The sequence below is a fragment of the Chelon labrosus genome, assembly GCF_963514085.1.
Source record: "Chelon labrosus genome assembly, chromosome: 5".
Taxonomy (NCBI): domain Eukaryota; kingdom Metazoa; phylum Chordata; class Actinopteri; order Mugiliformes; family Mugilidae; genus Chelon; species Chelon labrosus.
Genome location: NC_140341.1, coordinates 2,954,980 through 2,972,927, shown reverse-complemented (window position 1 = coordinate 2,972,927; position 17,948 = coordinate 2,954,980). Strand labels below are relative to the sequence as shown.

General features: G+C 44.3%; 2 protein-coding genes across 2 annotated transcripts; one reads left to right on the top strand and one right to left on the bottom strand.

Annotated features, from left to right (window-relative positions):
• Nucleotides 1-142: 142 nt before the first annotated feature.
• Nucleotides 143-8,862, bottom strand: tbccd1 (TBCC domain containing 1). Its single transcript, XM_084545597.1, is given in 13 exon segments — nucleotides 143-485; nucleotides 1,302-1,544; nucleotides 1,652-1,716; nucleotides 1,719-1,735; nucleotides 4,223-4,432; nucleotides 4,713-5,249; nucleotides 5,623-5,809; nucleotides 5,897-6,146; nucleotides 6,683-6,805; nucleotides 6,899-7,057; nucleotides 7,583-7,849; nucleotides 7,933-7,997; nucleotides 8,675-8,862. Coding segments are annotated over 12 exon segments (2,394 nt in total). The 5' UTR covers nucleotides 7,996-7,997; nucleotides 8,675-8,862; the 3' UTR covers nucleotides 143-212.
• A 253-nt stretch (nucleotides 8,863-9,115) lies between these two features.
• Nucleotides 9,116-14,519, top strand: dnajb11 (DnaJ heat shock protein family (Hsp40) member B11). Its single transcript, XM_084544778.1, has 10 exons — nucleotides 9,116-9,283; nucleotides 9,607-9,763; nucleotides 10,905-11,002; nucleotides 11,212-11,344; nucleotides 11,472-11,614; nucleotides 11,715-11,797; nucleotides 11,877-11,934; nucleotides 12,036-12,147; nucleotides 12,428-12,587; nucleotides 13,601-14,519. Exons 1-10 carry the CDS (start codon nucleotides 9,210-9,212, stop codon nucleotides 13,663-13,665), a joined length of 1,083 nt encoding a protein of 360 aa, XP_084400904.1. The 5' UTR covers nucleotides 9,116-9,209; the 3' UTR covers nucleotides 13,666-14,519.
• The last annotated feature ends 3,429 nt before the right edge of the window (nucleotides 14,520-17,948 follow it).

The window sequence follows — 17,948 nt, the reverse complement described above, 5'->3', positions numbered from 1 at the left end:
TTTAGTGTTTTATACATTATAATGAGATAAAATCTGTATTTGTGTCTTTAGTGGATGCAGTGTGTAACTATGAAAACTCATTAATAAAAAGAACAAACGTCTTAGTTCTGCTGACTGGACAGATTTTATTTTTGAGACCTCGGAGTCAGTCAATTAAAGTCAAATTTCAACTCCTGAATTTTTTATTTTTTTTTAAATGTTTTGGATGGAAATCATTCACTGAAGCGTCTGAAGGACTGAACCGTAGGACTGACGGCCCCCCAGTCGCCAGGCTTGCGGTACTCCCCCTTCTCCAGGAAGTACTGGCGTCCACGGTAGTTGGGGTGCTCGTAGAAAACCCACCAGCCATCGAAGACCTTACAGGAGTTGACCTCCCTCCAGCGGAACTTCTCCAGGAGGGAGGGGCAGTCGTCTGTGGCCTCCAGGGCCTGGCCCCCGAAGTCGGCCTTTTCGTACAAGTGCATCTTGTACAGAGCCCCACTGGTCTGGAAGGTGATGGGGGAGGAAAAGGGGAGGCGGTGGGGGGGGGGTTGGGAGAAAGACGTAGGGAGAATGGGGATATGGGGTAAGAGAAAGACTTCCTACCAACAATTCATCCAACCGTCCTCCAACAACTCCTTCAAGAAAATTAGAGTTTTGCTGAAACTGGTCGAACCTGTTCGTCAGACTTCAATTCTCCCAAGTAAGAAGGGTTTGTTAGTCTTTGCTCTGTGTACCTAATAAACTGGCACAAACAGAGACGTTCTGATCAAGTTTTCTTATCCCAAAATAAGTACCACTTCTTCTAGGCAACTCTGACGCTAGATAAGAAGTTTTGACGGTACAGGGACGTGGTTTTGGTTTATTATTTATAACTACAAGAGATCGGACTCGGCTGAAACCTGATCCGATCATTTCAAACATGCCTGGATCAGCCCTGATACCGATCGGGACATCCCTAGTCCTTAATAATCATAGTAAACAAGCCTCTGTACTGATTGTATGCTTGGTGTATCTGGTACAATCAATTAGACTCTCGCTATTCAAACTTCAATCATCACCGTTGTCCTGTTGCCTCTACAAACAGACACAACCGTCCACATCCAGCTCGCGCTGAAGGTATTGATTCTCGTATGAAAGAGCTGACCCACAGCTGGACCGAAGCCTAATCATAGAAATATATTGACGTGTGTATTGGTCTCCATTGACAGAGCCCTGCAGTCATGACCTCTTTTAACATTCAGCTGGTTTTACTCTCCTGTGTTCTCACTTCGTCCGACTCAGAGTCAAAAGATTCACATTAACGTTTGGACTTGACTTACAAAGTGGATCATCTTGCAGGAGCTGAGGTGGTCGTTCAGTCCCATCCAGCGCTGGTACTCTGGGTACTCCCCCCTGGTCAGGACGTACTGGTATCCCAGATAGTTGGGCCTCTCGTACACCACCCAGGCTCCGCTCTCCACCCGGATGGAGTTGCAGCGGCTCAGGTAAGCGTGGAAGTCCGAGCAGTCGCTGTCGCACTCGTAGCGTCGGCCCTGGAAGTTCTTGTCCTCGTAGAAGACGATCTGGAAAAGGATTTCTGCGTTAGATCGTTGGTTTGATTATCACATCTGGTAAAAGCTTTTATGAAAATGGAAAGCAAGGAAGAAAAACCCAAAGAGTCTGAACCCACCCTGCCCATCTTGGATCTAATGTGTCGGTCGGCCTTGGTGATGGTGAGCGATGCTGGTGGTTCCTATGAGGTCTCGATGTTGCGCTGGCGTTTCAGCTGCTGCCTTTTATACCCCCGTCCCGCTGCGTTCCCAAGTTTATAAACACTGACGGCGGTGGTTAAAGGGGAACAATCGCTTTGTCATGAAAATTAGATCCAAAAATTGAGTCAGTGATTCTAGTGCTATTCAGTTTTTCCAGAAAAGCGAGGAAGGATTACGGCATAATGGCCGGCGGTGTGGGTAGGCGCCCACTGACCCCACTATCTACCAGCTGGGTCCAGTGCCCACCGTCACCTCATGCCAGCTCCACCTGGCGAGGACCTGCCAACTCATGACTTATTTCTGCCTTTTGGACTGATCCAGACAGAGCAGGCCTCCATGGTGGTGAATGTTCTTAAGAAAGAACAGCAAACTGCAGGAAAAGCATCTCCCTGGTTATATATTATTACTGATTGTGTTGGCATAAACTTTAAAGAAACTAATCTGATGTATATTGGATCCTATTTTACAAGCGTATTATTGTGTACGATGGCAAAAGTGAATAAAAAGCAACTACTAAATAAATTATTAATTATTTATTACCTACATACTTACACCGCGTGTTTCCTGACGTTCTGAAGCTCAGTATGGCGTCTCCGGCCGTCGCCATCTTGGCGGTGTCTGACTCCACCTAACTCCCGGCTGATTTCGAAAAGAAAAGTCTTTGCGGCGTGAGTGGACACCCACCTGTCAATCAAAGCACTGACACCCTTCATTATTCATAACTTTAACCTTTGATATACTTTAAACAGGTGACTTCTATAAACAATTATCCAGTTCAGTCATAAATGTTTATATCTGTTTTAATACCAGGCTGTAAACATGTTTATTTCAGCTTTAAAAGTTTTACATTTTAACATGGAGGTCTATGGAGATTGACTCAATTTCGTTGCCAGCCTCTAGTGGACACTTGAGGAACTGCAGCACGTGGGGGTGACCACTACTTTAACTCCACGGTGCGGACGTGTATGACTACTGTTACTCTTCTGTTCATCATCACCACATTAAGCCCCGCCCCCAAATGATCTGATTGGCCCAGAAGATCTTTGCTGAAGCAGAATCAGTTCCCAACAGAGAGACTCCAGAACAACTTCATCCCATAACGCATTGGTTGGTGGGTGAAGTCTGGGCTAGCTTCCAGGCTAATGTGGGGGTTTATTACCATAGCAACCATTGAAAACCTGTAGATGTATAGTAGTTAGCATTTAAACTGATTAATTGTGAAAACATCTAAAAAGGTTTTCAACGTTTACATGGGAATGGATCTCTGTAACCAAGCAACAGTAACACAGGAAGCCAGAAATGGGTGGACCAATCAGGAGGCTAACAAAAGGTCAATTAGATGAATTATTAAGAACATCAACATGATCAGTTATCAACGGAGAGACTCCAGACCAATGGTTTCGTCGTTAAAAATGTGCGTGCGAGGAACCAACTTCACCATGAACTTCATTGTCTTTAGTCAAAACATTTATTATTTTCCATTTTAACAATCAAACTTCAATTGTGCTCAGATTAACAGGAATGTCAGGGGTTTTTTTGTTGTTGTTTTTACAGTGTAAATACTTTTACAGTACTATTTTAAAGTCCACATTCATCCTGTATAAAATAAAACCTCAGTGCTGCCTTGGAGACGAGCAGCAGCTCAGCTCCTTGTAATGTTGTGAAACACGTCGTAATGCAAATGTGCAAAGAGGAAGCCGACAGCCTGAAAGTACACTTGAAGGTAATTAAATACTAAGACTTGTTCGGGAGGCAAAATATATATATATGAAAAAATAATCTGTACACATATTAATACAAAAATAAAGAAAAACACGTTTAGAAACTGGCACGTGTCTGTTAATAGTCTGCAACGAATCAGAGAGCAGCGTCGGGTACGAGCACCGGCACCGACTCACACTCTGAACGAATGACGCCATCACACATAAATTATTTTAATGTTCCTCCGTGACGGAAACCTCGATAGATATTAATGTTCTACTGTGACCTGAGCTTCAGTAACGAGTCCTCTACACCTAAAGTGCTACATTTATTCGTTATTCTCCATCTTTAAACGCACATCCGCTTCTTTTACTGGAAATATTTTACACGTGGGATCATGAATCAAATCCCTTAAACGTCTCTAGAACGTCTCAGACTGTGTTTCGTTTCTACAAGTCTCCGTTTATCTCTTCAAACTGAAAAATGTTGACATCTATCACTGTCACTTTTTTTTTCTAGCTACCTGTTTACGTCCCTTTAAAAGCCTGCACCTGCTCCACCTGTGTTTACTGAACTCCACAGTGACACTTGAGTATGTTGCTCTACAACATGCCAATCCTTATTTATCTTAGACGTGGGAAGAACTCAGCTGCCCGTCTTTAAGAAGAAACTGTAAAGCTGGACCTACCTGTAAGTTGCTCTAAAAGCTGGTTGAGCAATCTTTAACAACTTTACAGGAAGCCTGAACACTTTTAACCGACTGGTTCTATCATCCTGACCCGACGGCTCAACACGCCATAGGTGACTGCGGCACCGCCCGCTCAGCCCTAACTTGGTGCTTGGTGTTGTTAACTTGGACGGTGTCCGCCGCGTCCGAGTCCTTCAGGGAGGCGATCGTCTGCGGGATCAGGCTGTCAAGCTCCTGCCTGTGTCCCGTGTCCAGGAGCCACTCGTGGAACTTGAGCTCCACCAACTCCTGGAACTGACGCTTCTGCTCCCTGCGGAGAACGAGGGAACGTTACAGGAAGGAAATCAGCAGCAAACGGGTTGAGACTGGTGTTACAACACTTTAACGGCGGTAATAGGATGAGTTCCCTGCGCTGTCAGGGTCAGGCAGAGTGTGGAGCCCCTCAAGCAAAGTTTTCGGACACAAAAGCCATCACTGAAGTCCGTCATATGTCAGCATTGATTTATGGGATGGCTCAGTGAGATAATGGAACAATCCAACAGATTTTCACACATGCATACGTAGATGACGGATTATTAACGGCCACTCACTTGTTCAGCCGGGCCTCCATCACAGTCTTCTGCCAGTTCTGGATCCTCTTCTGTTTTTCATCCAGCGCCGCCTGGTACGGAGGAGGGAGCCCGCCGGGCACCTCGCAGGTGTCGCCCTCCATCTGGAAAGGCACCACCAGGGTGTGAAACTCTGACGGGGGCAGCAGGCGGTAGCAGGCGGCGGGGTCCGGCGGGATGGCCGATGCGTTGAGCGAGGGGCTGGCGAGGCCTTCGGTGCCTAGAGGCAACGGCTGATCCCAGGCGTTGGGGACGACCGCCAGCCCCACGGTGGCCATGTGATCCTCCAGGGAGGGGTAGAAGGTGTGGAAGGGACCCAGGGTGACGTCCGTGTTTCCAGGCAGGAGCAGAGGGCGAGTGGGCGTCAGGGCGTGGAGGGTGCAGCGGGACGAGGCGCCGATAGCGATCCTGCCGGCGACGCACACCACCCGTACGTTCTGGCAGCCGTGGATGTGGACGCTGGTCTCAACGGGACCAAGGACCAGTGTGCTGTCACGACATTTGTCCACACTGACAGACCTAGAAGAAAAAAGTGAACAATGAACCCAACAACACAATTAATATCAGTTAGGGACGTCCCGATCTAGTTTATTAGCCTCACGATCCAATACCGATCCATAAATATTGAATCCTGATCTGATCTTAAATGTCCTAAAGTTGTCCTATAGTCAACGGCTGTCTGTCAGACTTCAGACACGTTTAGTCACGTGATTTCGGTTCTTTTTCTTCTTCTACTTAGATATTTGGCAGCCTTGACGTTAGCCAACCGCCACTAAAACAGCAGAAGAAGAAGATGTCTTGACACTAGACCTAAAATTGGTAACTACAAAAGATCAGATCACTTTAAAACTACCTGAATCGGCCCAGATACCGTTCAGGGTATGAGCTCTACCTGAGAGGTGACAGGAGGTATATGAAGGCATCGGAGCATCTGTGGATTTTGATGTTGGCGCCCGTCAGCTTGTCCGACGTTTTAGCCAGAGTCTGTTTGAAGACCTGGGACATCAGCACCATCTTACTGCCGGGAGGAGCCATGTGGGTGTTCCTGGCTATCTTGGCTCTCTTCATGGCACCTTCCACTGGAAAGCACAAGAAGATGAAAAGAGGTGTAGAGAAAGGCACAGAAACGTGACGAAATAGTAAAAGGACGGAACATTTTAGAGCACCTTGTTGAGCCCAGGCCAGTTTCTTGCCTGAGCGGAGGCAGGCGGTGATGCCGAAGGGGTTGAGGGTGAGGCAGTGTTGGAGGCAGGTGTGGAGCTTGTGCAGGGGGAAGGAGCGGCTCAGCGCGGAGTAGCCGGCTTGTGCTTGGAGCGGACCTTTGGTCAGCAGCCGGTGGACGGGCAGGACGGCTTTACCGGGAGAAACTGAGCCCTCCAGGAGAAGACCGAGGCTCCGAACCACCTCCAGGGATATCTGGAGAACACGGCAGCAACAGATTAATATCGCCTGATGACCCTTACTAAACACAATCTTTAATTCTGCAGTAACTGGTCTAGTTAGCCACTTCACAACAGTGGAAACAACCTCTGAATACAACATATACCTCTAACATTGTTATATCACTGTAAAACTATTTAAAGATCCAGAAACACATGATCCTTCTTTCAGTCCTGGTGAGATAAAGTTACATTTTCATTCTCCTTCAGCTGTTTATGGCCTCTACCAGTTCCTGAGGAAATATAGTTAGTCTATAAATGTGCCAGACTAAACATTGAGTGATTTTTAGAGCTTTTTTAGTAAAACCAGATTCCTGCTGTGGCTCAGAACAAAGATATGAAAGTGGTGAGAGTGAAGTGAAACAGTACAATCACAGTCAGCAGTTAAACAATTTGATAAAACTCCCTATAAACCTGAGTAGAGCTGTAAATCAATGTGATAATTGCCTGTAGGTTTAAACTATAGATTATTGCTATAACGTAAAGCCAGATATGTGCTGATCGTCCACAGACCTGACCGTCTCTGAGGGTCTGAGTCTGTCCAGACTGGGACAGCTGACCCGGCTCCACCAGCAGCTCCAGAATCTCCATTAAATGGCTTTGAACGAATGACAGGTGGGCTTGGTCGTCCCAGTTCTGTTCAACAAAAACAGAATATCAGTGACACAACACAAAGAGACGACAATAACATTTGAGCTCGTGTTTTCTGTAATTCGCAGTAAAGAGGACCTTAATCTGAGAGCTCGTCTTGGCCTCTCGGTCCGACGGCGAGGGCGAGCGATTTCGGTGGCTCGGCCATTCCTCGCCGATCAGGGATGTGCGCAGAGACACGCGGTTCAGCTGCTGGATGTAGAGGAAGAGGAGGAACTGTAGCGTGTCCACAGACAACTGGAAAATGAAGGAGACAAAGAAACACATCAACGGGAAGCTCGTCTCTGAGCCTGAGGCCTCGCTCAGACCTCACACTAACATCTGATCTGATCACAAATGGTCATCTCTGTCTGATCTGATCTGATCTCAGTCCACATGTAGAGGTGGTCTAATCTGAACTTTGTCTCTAAAATAACTACCATCCTAAATAAATCAGATCTTAACATGTGAGAGTCTTTCCATCTTGTTCCAACATCTGGATCATGTCTCCAAGTCAACAAGCAGCTGTTGATGGTTCTGATCCAGCGGTAGGTAGAGATCCATTAGAGACAGCAGCTGCTACAATATTCTACTGACCACATGATGGCACTGCTGATTTACAGACACACAAACTGAGATCAGATCTCAAGTGCTGGCTGGGGACGCATGTTTACCCTGGACAGACATTAATATGAGGTCTGAACGAGACCTGAGAGCAGATCTAAAACAACATTAACCTCTGAACACCCCTGATATAAAAGTGTGACATCTTTTTTTTGTTACCTTGCTCCTCTGCTGGTCCAGCTCACTTTTGGAGGAACACTGTGAAAGACACTCGGCCCACTCCAGCCTCTTCTCTGGAGCGTGTCCTATCAGAAGGTCAAAGGTCTCAAAGTAGAGCCACGCCAGGTCTTCTGGGAGCTGCAGCTTCCCGCAGGCGATGTGTCTCCACATGGGCCAGCCCAGGACGGGGAAGCAGCCGTCCCGGGTCCGCACGTAGACCGCCATCTTACGAAGGTAGTGCAGGCTGAGCTTGGTGGACGGAGACACCTGCGATGGCATCGATGCCGGTCATTAATGTGCATCCATTAAACGTTATTAGTCCATTAAATGGCTGAGAAGAGTATATTCACCTGCAGGGCACCCAGTAGGAAGGGCTCCATACGAGGCCATATGCTCACACTGTCGGCCTCCATGACTGGAGAGAGAGAGGAAACACAAACACACATTTTTAAAGGTTTATACACAGAAATAGTCTCTCATTCAAGCTGTCTGTCATACCTGTATACTGATATAAAAGATGTACAGTACACTTTATATATATAATGTACATTTTATCCTCTAAAATGAGTCACATACACCAGTCTGCCATAATATTATGACCGCTTACAGGTGACGTTAATATCTTGTATCACCTTCAGCTCAATAAACACAACACTACTCTTCCTCATACCTGCACGTCACCACTTAAATTCTTTACATATTATGCTAGCTGCGTTTTATTAGCTTGTTTTGTTCGTGGCACTCTTTACAATAATAATGAAATTTAATCTTATCATTGAAAACATGCAATTTACATTAAACACGGCGACATGTCTCCACAGTAACGCTCCCATGACAACAGCTCATGTCACCAACACCTGACCTCTTATCATCATATCCAGCTAACAGAACCAAACAAGATATAAACACGGAAACTAAAAACTAACCCCGTCACACTGTAAATAAACTAACACACAACTCTAGCGGTGTCTCTGTGTGTTAAACGCGGTTTGGTGAGCGGAGGAAAAGGCGAGAGTTGTGTGTTTTCAAAGTTCACCAACTGCTAACTTAGCTACCGTTAGCCGGCAAAGCTAACCGGGCTCTCGCGCTTACTTTGAGGCGTCGTCCTCGTCCAGGTAAGGCGGTGTTCCGTCTGGATGGGAGCGGGGTAGACTAATCAAGACCTCATGGGTGCCACTACAGCTCAGGTCCGGAGGTTGATGCAGTTTGTTGTCGGTGTGGGACACACACACACACACACACACACACACACACATCTGCCGTCCTTCCTATTTGGCGCCCTCCTCTCTACTGTCATCTGTTGCGCGCAGCTGTCGGGGGCGCGCTTTAGACAGTGACCCAGTTTATAAAAAAAAAAAAATAACAAAATTTTTTTCGTGTAGTTTTATTCATATTTGAATGATAAATTCGTCGAATTAAAAAGTAAAATATTAATTAAATTTATTTAAATTAATTTTAAGATCTGTTTCTTTAACGGCGGGAGGAGTTTAGGGGAGTTACGTCACACCAAAAGGGGCGTGTCTTTCTCTGACAGGAGGAAGAAGGCTCGTAAGTGGCAGCGGGTACCCAAGCTTCAGAAGCCGGCTGGTTCTATATTTTGCTACCTCCGTTTTAAACCCCGGGATCCATGGCCGCTAAAGGGATGAACCTCTGCAACGTGTGCTGCCTGCTTCTTTACGTGACCACGGCCGTGCTCGCCGGGTAAGTCGCTCGCTCCCCGGACAGTGGTGAAACAGCATCGCCAGCTGGTACACATGTTTGACTGTGATTGGTCTATGACCTGCATGTTGTGGACTGGGCTGACACACGGAGCTAACTTCATAATACATGCTTTACAGCTCTCTACGTGACTGTTAACATTCACTAATCTCCACTGAGAGTCGTAACGGTCGTGTTTGGAGGACTAGCTGGCTCTGTTAGCTCGGAGCTAGTTCACATAGCTCGGAGCTAGCTTAGTTAGCTTGGTGCTAGCCGGCTAGCTGCCCTCCATAACTTCCCTCCTCCCCTCTCTGCCTCCCCTGTAGGAGAGACTTCTATAAGATCTTGGGGGTGAGTAAGAGTGCCTCCATCAGGGACATTAAGAAGGCCTACAGAAAGCTGGCTCTGCAGCTACACCCCGACAGGAACCAGGACGACCCGAAAGCTCAAGACAAATTCGCAGACTTGGGGGCAGCTTATGAGGTGGGTCTGCAGCTGTTGTTGTGTCCCTGATGCCCTGAATCATCTCTGAACCGAACAATATTTGTCCTGACACTCTACCAGTAGATTATAAATACGGCTGTATACGTGTGTTTAGTTCCCGGAAGTGCCCGGGGCTTTAATAATAGAAAGAGTATTTCAAACGGCTGTGATTTGGTTGTCGTTGGAAACGCTACGCGCCCTCTGATTGGTCGACTAAACCGTGTGGCTGCATCTGATTGGCTGTTGCTTAGCACAGCTGGCACTGAGAGCCCAGACGTGGATGAGTAGGTTTAGCTTCAGATAAGAGCTGCAGGTGCTTCCGTGTCATTTTACTAAAAAACAACTCACTTTAAATCCTCATATTCAGCTTTTATAAGATGTTCAGTTCATCCCTCATATCACATTAGAATGTAGTGGTCAGATTTAAGTATTTTATTGACTATAAAATGAATAATAATACACTGAGACACAACTTTTAATAACATAAATGTGTTTTCAGAGGAGATACAGTCTAGTTTATTATAAACTTCTAATAAATACTGAATATGTGGATTTAAAAGAATAACTCAACACTTTATTGTTTTAATTGACTACAATTACCATCAGCACTGACTGGATATATGCATTAAAACTCTCCCTGGGTGCTATGCTGACAGGAAAATACACACAATCACTGGCCAGTTTATTAGGTACACTAGTGAATCTTGTCCTCATGAAAGCTCTGATATTCAGAATAAGTTTCAAATAATTAAAACAGCTGTTGATTCAACTTTTAGATTAGATTAGATAATTTATTTATCCCGTGGAAACTGTTCCTGTTATTCTGACATTTTAATCTAAATAACAGAAACACTTTAGTTGTTTAATTCAATCCAGTTTAACAGCACCACAGACCCCTTCCTCAAAAATAATCCTCCAGCTGAATCACCTCCTTCCTGACTCTGGTTCTGAATCTACTCAACATTAGAACAGTCCTGATGTGTACCTAATAATAAAGTGACAGATTCTGGGTGTTGTTTTCTTACTAACTGATGAGTTATTCGTGTTTCTACAGTTCAGACTAGGACGACATTTCATATGTTTTGTGTTAAACCAGCGACTGAAGATGTTCTGACTGACATGTTGTCGTGTTTGTTCCCAGGTCCTCTCTGATGAAGAGAAAAGGAAGCAGTACGACGCGTATGGAGAAGATGGACTCAAAGAAGGTCACCAAGGCTCTCACAATGACATCTTCTCCAGGTGGGTTCCACGGCCTCAGGTGTTTCGACTCAAATGACTGATTCACCCAAAAGACAAAACGTAAATTGATCCTGTATTGTCCAGGCAAGCAGAAGATTTAGTTGTGCTTTTAATGGAACTATTCCGACAAGTTGAACGCGTTCTTCTGGGATATTTTCTGCAGACACGCTTAAAGAAAATTCACCTGTTGTCCTCTGTTGTCTCTGCAGCTTCTTTGGCGACTTTGGGTTCATGTTTGGGGGAAACCGGCAGCAGCAGGACAGGAACATCCCCCGAGGGAACGACATAATACTGGATCTGGAGGTCACGCTCGAGGAGGTGTACTCTGGGAACTTTGTGGAGGTCAGCTCCCTAAATGAACAACTCGTTATTCAGATTTCACGTCCTCAAGCTGCAACAGACACATCTGACAGATTTGCTTCCATCAATTAATTTGTTTTGTTTTGGTGAAACTGCTTTGTCGTCCCAGGTTGTTCGTAACAAGCCTATAGCCAAAGAAGCTCCTGGTAAGAGGAAGTGTAACTGCAGACAGGAGATGAGGACGACGCAGCTCGGACCCGGACGCTTCCAGATGACTCAGGAGACGGTGTGTGACGAGTGTCCCAATGTCAAGTAAGTCGATGCTCGTGGTAGAAAACTGGTAAAGCAAACTGATTGTATTAGAGATATAAAGAGGTCTATATCTTATGTTCTCTGTGCCGTTTTCTAACAGACTAGTGAACGAAGAGAGGACCCTGGAGGTAGAGATAGAACAGGGAGTGAGAGACGAGATGGAGTATCCCTTCATTGGAGAGGGTGAGTCTTCTCAGACTTAATTCAAACGTTTTTTCATTTCGTTTTTCTTCTTTTCCTGACGTTTCACTCGTGTCTTCAGGTGAACCTCACATCGACGGCGAACCCGGAGATCTACGATTCCGCATCAAAGTGTTGAAGTACGAGATAAAAAAATAAAAATAAAGCTATAGAACACTTCATATAAAGTGAATCCGTGTGATCAGAGACACGGTAATAACGAGATGCGTTTCTGTTTTAGACATCCTGTGTTTGAACGCAGAGGAGACGACCTGTACACAAACGTCACCATCTCTCTGGTGGAGGCTCTGGTCGGCTTTGAGATGGACATCGAACATTTGGACGGACACAAGGTTCAGTATCCGGCTGTTTAAAGCAAAAACCAAAAAAAAGATTTTAAGGCGGTGAACTTGCTCTAACTCTGAGAGCAGCATCAGACCTGAAAGATTTAAAAAGTACGACGATAGAAAAGAGCTGCACAAGAAAGATGAGAAACTAGAGGGAAAACACTGTGGAGATATCACAAACCTCTGGAACCGACGACAACAAAATCTTTTCCATAACTAAGCAAAAGATAATTTTGTTAAAGCTAAGTGGTGCAGATGTGACTGAATCCTGTGTCCGTCTTTGCAGGTCCACATAGTGAGAGACAAGATCACTAAGCCCGGCGCTCGAATGTGGAAGAAAGGAGAAGGTCTGCCAAACTTTGACAACATCAATATCCGAGGGTCCCTCATCATCACCTTCGATGTGGACTTTCCTCAGACGCAGCTGGACGACCAGCAGAAAGACGGTGAGGATGAGGCTGTCTGGCTTCTAGGTTATACATCAGCACAAAGCTTTAAGTTTTGGGCTGGCGTTTTATTTTTTCTGACTTAAAACAAGTCCTAAAAGTAGACAAAGAGAACTCTATCAAACACATGAAATCGTAATATAATACTTGCTGATCAGTGGTCTACAGCAGCTTGGAGGAATTTTAGCCCATTCCTCAGAACAGAACCACTTCAGTTCTGAGATGTTGGTGGGTTTCCTCACATCAACTGTTTGCTTCAGGTCCTTCCACAACATTTCTATTGGATTAAGGTCAGGACTTTGACTTGGCCGTTCCTAAACATTCATCTTGTTCTTCTTTAACCGTTCTTTTGTAGAACCACTTGTGTTCTTGGTTCTCGTTGTCTTGCTGCATGACCCAGTTTCTCTTCACATTCAGCTCATGGACAGATGTCCTGACATTTTCTTTTAGAGTTCACTGGTAGAATTCAGAATTCATTGGTCCATCAATGATGACAAGCCGTCCTGGTCCAGATGCAGCAGAACAGGCCCAAACCAGGACATTAGCACCCCCATGTTTGATGGAGGGATGAGGTTCTGATGCTGGAATGATGCAGTGTTGGTTCATCTCATTTAAACCAAACTATTCTACTTTGGTCTCATCTGTCCACTAAACATTGTCCCAATAGTCTTCTGTCTTGTCCACTTAACGTCATTTTTGAACCACACCTGAGTCTCATTACACTGATGGAAACACTTCTGGACACATGGACTCTGATTTGGTTTTGAAAATAACTTGTAATCGTAGAGGTTCACCTCACTGATATGTAATATTGTCTCACTTTCCTGAACTCAAATGCACAAGTAGAATATTTCTGGTTCTCTTTGTCTACTTTCAGGACTTGTGTGAAAATCTGCTGATGTTTTGAGTCACCTTTATGCAGAAAATACTAAAGAGCACAGAGACTCTACAGTACAGACCGTGATCAGTGGTTAAATCTGTTATGCTGTGATATTTTTGCTCTGTGGTTCCAGGTATCCGAGGTCTCCTGAAGCAGGACTCCATAAAGAAGGTTTACAACGGACTACAGGGATACTAACACACCGAAGCAACGCAGCCTGGACTGATTTATAAACCACACCAACACAAAACACGTTCAATCAGCGGGAGCTCGCTCCGTGACCCTGGCCAGCGTGTATTTATTGTTTTCAGATCGTTCTCAGGATGGCTTGAATCCAACTAGTTTTTACTCTTAAGACTCCACATCTTCTCAACAGCAGATCGTTTTATTACGAGCAGCGTATAAACAGTTTCTGTCCCAATCATTATATCGTACCATTAGGTTTAAAGAATCAGATTCACCGTCACTACGTACTGACGTGTCCACCACTGACTGTCCTGTTCTGGAGAAGACACTCAGTTACTGTTAACTCCATCAACTGAACAACAAGCCACAGACAAACTGAACCCTAAATCTACTTTTTGTTAAATCATTTTATTTTTTTTTTCTTCTTAGATTAATTCTTTTTGAATGTAACGGCTGTTGAGCTCTGAACCTGTGTTTACTCTGGTCTGATTCCTGTTCAATAATACTTTGTAAATAGGGAAGAACAAAGCTCATGGGTTGCGTTTTAGTTTTCCTAATTTATGTCTTATTTGCATTTGACACGACCTCCATGTTCACTGCGACGAGAGTTGACCTCTTAAATTTACCAGTGAAGGTTTTTCTGTCTTGATTCGGGCACGTCCTCCAGCGCCGCCAAACATTTTGACTCATAAGGGATTTCACATCACGACTTATCGGCATCCCTGTTTGTTCCTGGTTTCTAACGCTGCCTCCCAGTTTTACAAGTGACGTGGCCTTATATGTGAATTATTTGGCCGTTTTTATTTCTTCTAGGGGATTGTGTACTTTTGACTGACAAAATAAATAAAGATTTCTACAAATTCTGATGGGATGTCATACCCCAAAGTCACCACTAGAGGGTATCAGAGTGTAGTTGATGGCCACTAATCTTCCTGTCAGGAGGAAGCTTTCATGTAGAAGAAGAAGGCCGACTGAAGCGGGCGCCAAGTCTTTGGAGGTGATTTATTCTACATTAGGAGATTTTCTGCTGGAATAACTATTAATCAATCAAATGCTGTGATTTGCTAAACTAAGGCTTTACAAGGGATCTGATTGAGTTTTATAAACAGAACCCCAAAAAATATTTAAAAACCTGTCGTATATTAATATAAACCTGAAAGTTTGCAGATTTATTAACTTAAAAAACACGAGAAGTTACGAAAAGAAATGTTCTTTTTTGGATTCTGCCCTATTGCTAGTCTAATCAATCAAACCGATCAAATTATGGTAAAGCTCGTGTCTTCTTCTTTAGAGCTCAAAGCTAAAACTTAGATCAACTCGTCAAAGGCTGTTTAAACTAGATCAGATCAGATCAGTGTCACTGATCCTGTCAAACCTCAGATTTCCTTGAGTCATCACCTTCCACTGACGTCTTTTTGGACTACATCAACCTGGCTGCATCCACTGATCAGCTATTAGAAATATGACCATGCCTCCAGTTTCCAGCAGAACGTTCCTGACTAAGGGATCCTGGGATGGTGGGAAATGTGGACCAGCATAAGAATAAAGAACAGAAGACGTACTGACAGAAGAAGACTCGTCTAGTAGAGTCTCTTAAACCATTTCCCAGGAGGCAAACAAGGACAAAACACGAGGCCTAAGATTAAGCAGCATTTCATGGAGATGATGAATCCCAGTTGGAGATTAGTGGCAGTAACAGAAGGACCAAGAGGAGAGAGAATAAAACCACAAGTGAAGCATAAAGTCTGGAATGAATACACCCTGACCAAGGAGAAGCAGCATCTCCATCTCTGTGGAGAAGTGTTTTATACTGTAGCAGGAAAAACACAAAGAAGACCCAAAAGACCTTAGGATAGACTGTAGAGGAAATTATCCTTGTTTTTGGTTAGACTTGGATGAAACGTCTTCAAGAAATCCAATAAGTCCAGTTCTCAGCTTTGCACCAGCTCAGCACCTTTACAGACAGACTGTGGTGGGACATCTCCTTGCTTCTTCTGTGTGTTTGGCCACGTTCTCCTTCCCAAATCCCTGCCAGTCATTTAGATCTGAAAAAGCTACTTGTATGCAACATCTTTCAAGACACCTTGAAAACCAAGTGTCTTCAAGGAACCCTAAAAGTCCAGTTGTCCTTGTTTCTACTTTTGTTTTAAAGACAAGACTTGAAAAAGATGCTCCAAGTCGTGAAACATGGCAAAGCGTTTTGAAGAATCCCTAAGAGTCCAGTTCCCCTGTGTTTCAGCTTAGTCTGTCAGACAAGAGTATGTCTAAAACATATTTTTCAAGTGGCAAAAAGTAGAGACACATCTTCAAGAACCCCTACAAGTCCAGTTGTTCTTGTTTCAGTTTTGTTTTTCAGACAAGATGTCGTCTGAAGAGGACATTAACCAGCTACTGTCTTGTCCAAAAGCCAAAGCTGAAGTTACATCTTCTGTTCTACAACAAGCTACTTGGAAGAAATGTCTTCAGGAAACCAAATCAAGTTGTTTCAGACATGATGTTGTCTAAAAAATTACGTTTCAACTGGAGAAACAAGGCAATACGTCTTCAAGAAACACTTTAAGTCCGGTTGTCCTTGTTTCATTTTTTGGATACGTCACAGTCTGAATGACTGAGCACCTTCATGGATAGACCATAGAGGAACATTTCATTGATTCTTCTTCTTCAAGGTGTGTTTAGCCACATTCTTCATCCCACCGATCATTTAGAATTTAAGACGAGGATGAAACATTTTCAAGAAACCCATCAAGTCCAGTTGTATTCCTTTAAGTTTAGTTTTTTGGATATACCATGACCTGGGTAGATAGACTGTGTAGGAACATCTCATTGGTTCTTCTTTGGTCTTAGCTCTTTTCCATGCCTACTCCCCACCGATCTTTCGGAATTTATGACTAGAAAGAAACATCTTCAAGAAACTCTACAAGTCTAAGTTCTACTTGTTTAAGCTTTGTTGTGTTTTTTTGGATATACTATGACCTTCACATATAGACTGTGGAGGAACATCTCCTCGGTTCTTCTTTGGTTCTTCTTCTTCTCCTCTGAGGTCTATTTTAGGTCATTCTCCATCCCAACTTCTCACCAGTCATTTAGATCTCAGTTACTAGATGAGTTCCCTCCACAGTCATCGTCACATCATACAGGGGTAAAGATGGATCCTCAGTGTTGGAGTCCATGCTGCTGCCATGGAACATACAGAACATATCGATTAGTGTCGACGTACAGATGTGTGTGGTCCATGTGACAGTAGAGCAGCATGCCCTGACCCCGTGACCCCTCTGGGGCTTCCCTTCCTTGTTTCCCGGTAAGGCCTGCCTCCATCCTCCGCCCGTGGGTGGAGATGTCGTGGGTGGGGAGCTCTGCCTGCATGGGTGGAGCAGGGGATGTCCACAGAAACATATTCATGCTGGTAAGTTTATAGTGCGGTGAATGGTGTGCACATCTGCCCACCAGTGTTCAGGTCACACACTGTATATATACAGTATGTGTGTGTAATAATCTCCCACTGTGGATTCGGCTTATGAATGCTTGTGTGTGTGAGTGTGTGTGTGCATTCACGTGTGTGGCCGTCCTGTGTGTTTATAATGAACTCCCACAGAGATAGCAGGGCTGTGGTAAAGGGAGTTTCCTCCTCAGCCCACCACACATCCCTTAGTCATTTTCAGACTTGAAGAGGCTCCGAGGAGGAGAAGAGGAACTTTAAGATGAGACAGAACATCTCAGTGTTTCAGCTCGGAGCTATTAAAGATTAATAGAACAGCTCCTGTCTTCTTGTCCACAAAAAAAAAACAACAAAGAAAAAAACACAAAGATGATGTTTAGATGCTTTTCTTTCAGTTTTGTTTTTTGGAGAAAACTAAAAAAGACGTTTCAAGTGGCGAAATGTGACGTTATGTCTTCAAAAAACCCTGTAAGTCCGTTCGCTTTTGTTTCAGTTTTGTATTTTGGACAAGATGTCGTCCAAAAACGAAGTTTAAAGTGGTGAAACGGCTTCAAGGACCCTACAGTCGTCTTTGTAGGGTTTCTTAAAGATGTTTTAAATGTTCCAGTTTGTTTTGTTTTAGAAAAACGTGGTGATATGTCTTCAGGAAACCCTACGAGGCCAGTTGCTCTTGTTTCAGTTTTGTTTTTTAGAGAAGATATGGTATAAAAAAGAAGTTTTGAGTCTTGAAAGGTGGCAAAACATGGTCAAATGTGGTGAACCGTTTTCAAGACTAGAAAAATACATTTCACATGGCAAAATGTAGAGAAATGTCTTCAAGGAACCATAAAAGTCTAGTTGTTCCTGTTTCAGATGCTGA

Coding starts and splice junctions, on each gene's coding strand:
- dnajb11 (XM_084544778.1), top strand. CDS start 9,210: ATGGCCGCTAAAGGGATGAACCTCTGCAACGTGTGCTGCCTGCTTCTT. Junction 11,345..11,471: donor ACTCTGGGAACTTTGTGGAG/GTCAGCTCCCTA, acceptor TTGTCGTCCCAG/GTTGTTCGTAACAAGCCTAT. Junction 12,588..13,600: donor GGACGACCAGCAGAAAGACG/GTGAGGATGAGG, acceptor CTGTGGTTCCAG/GTATCCGAGGTCTCCTGAAG.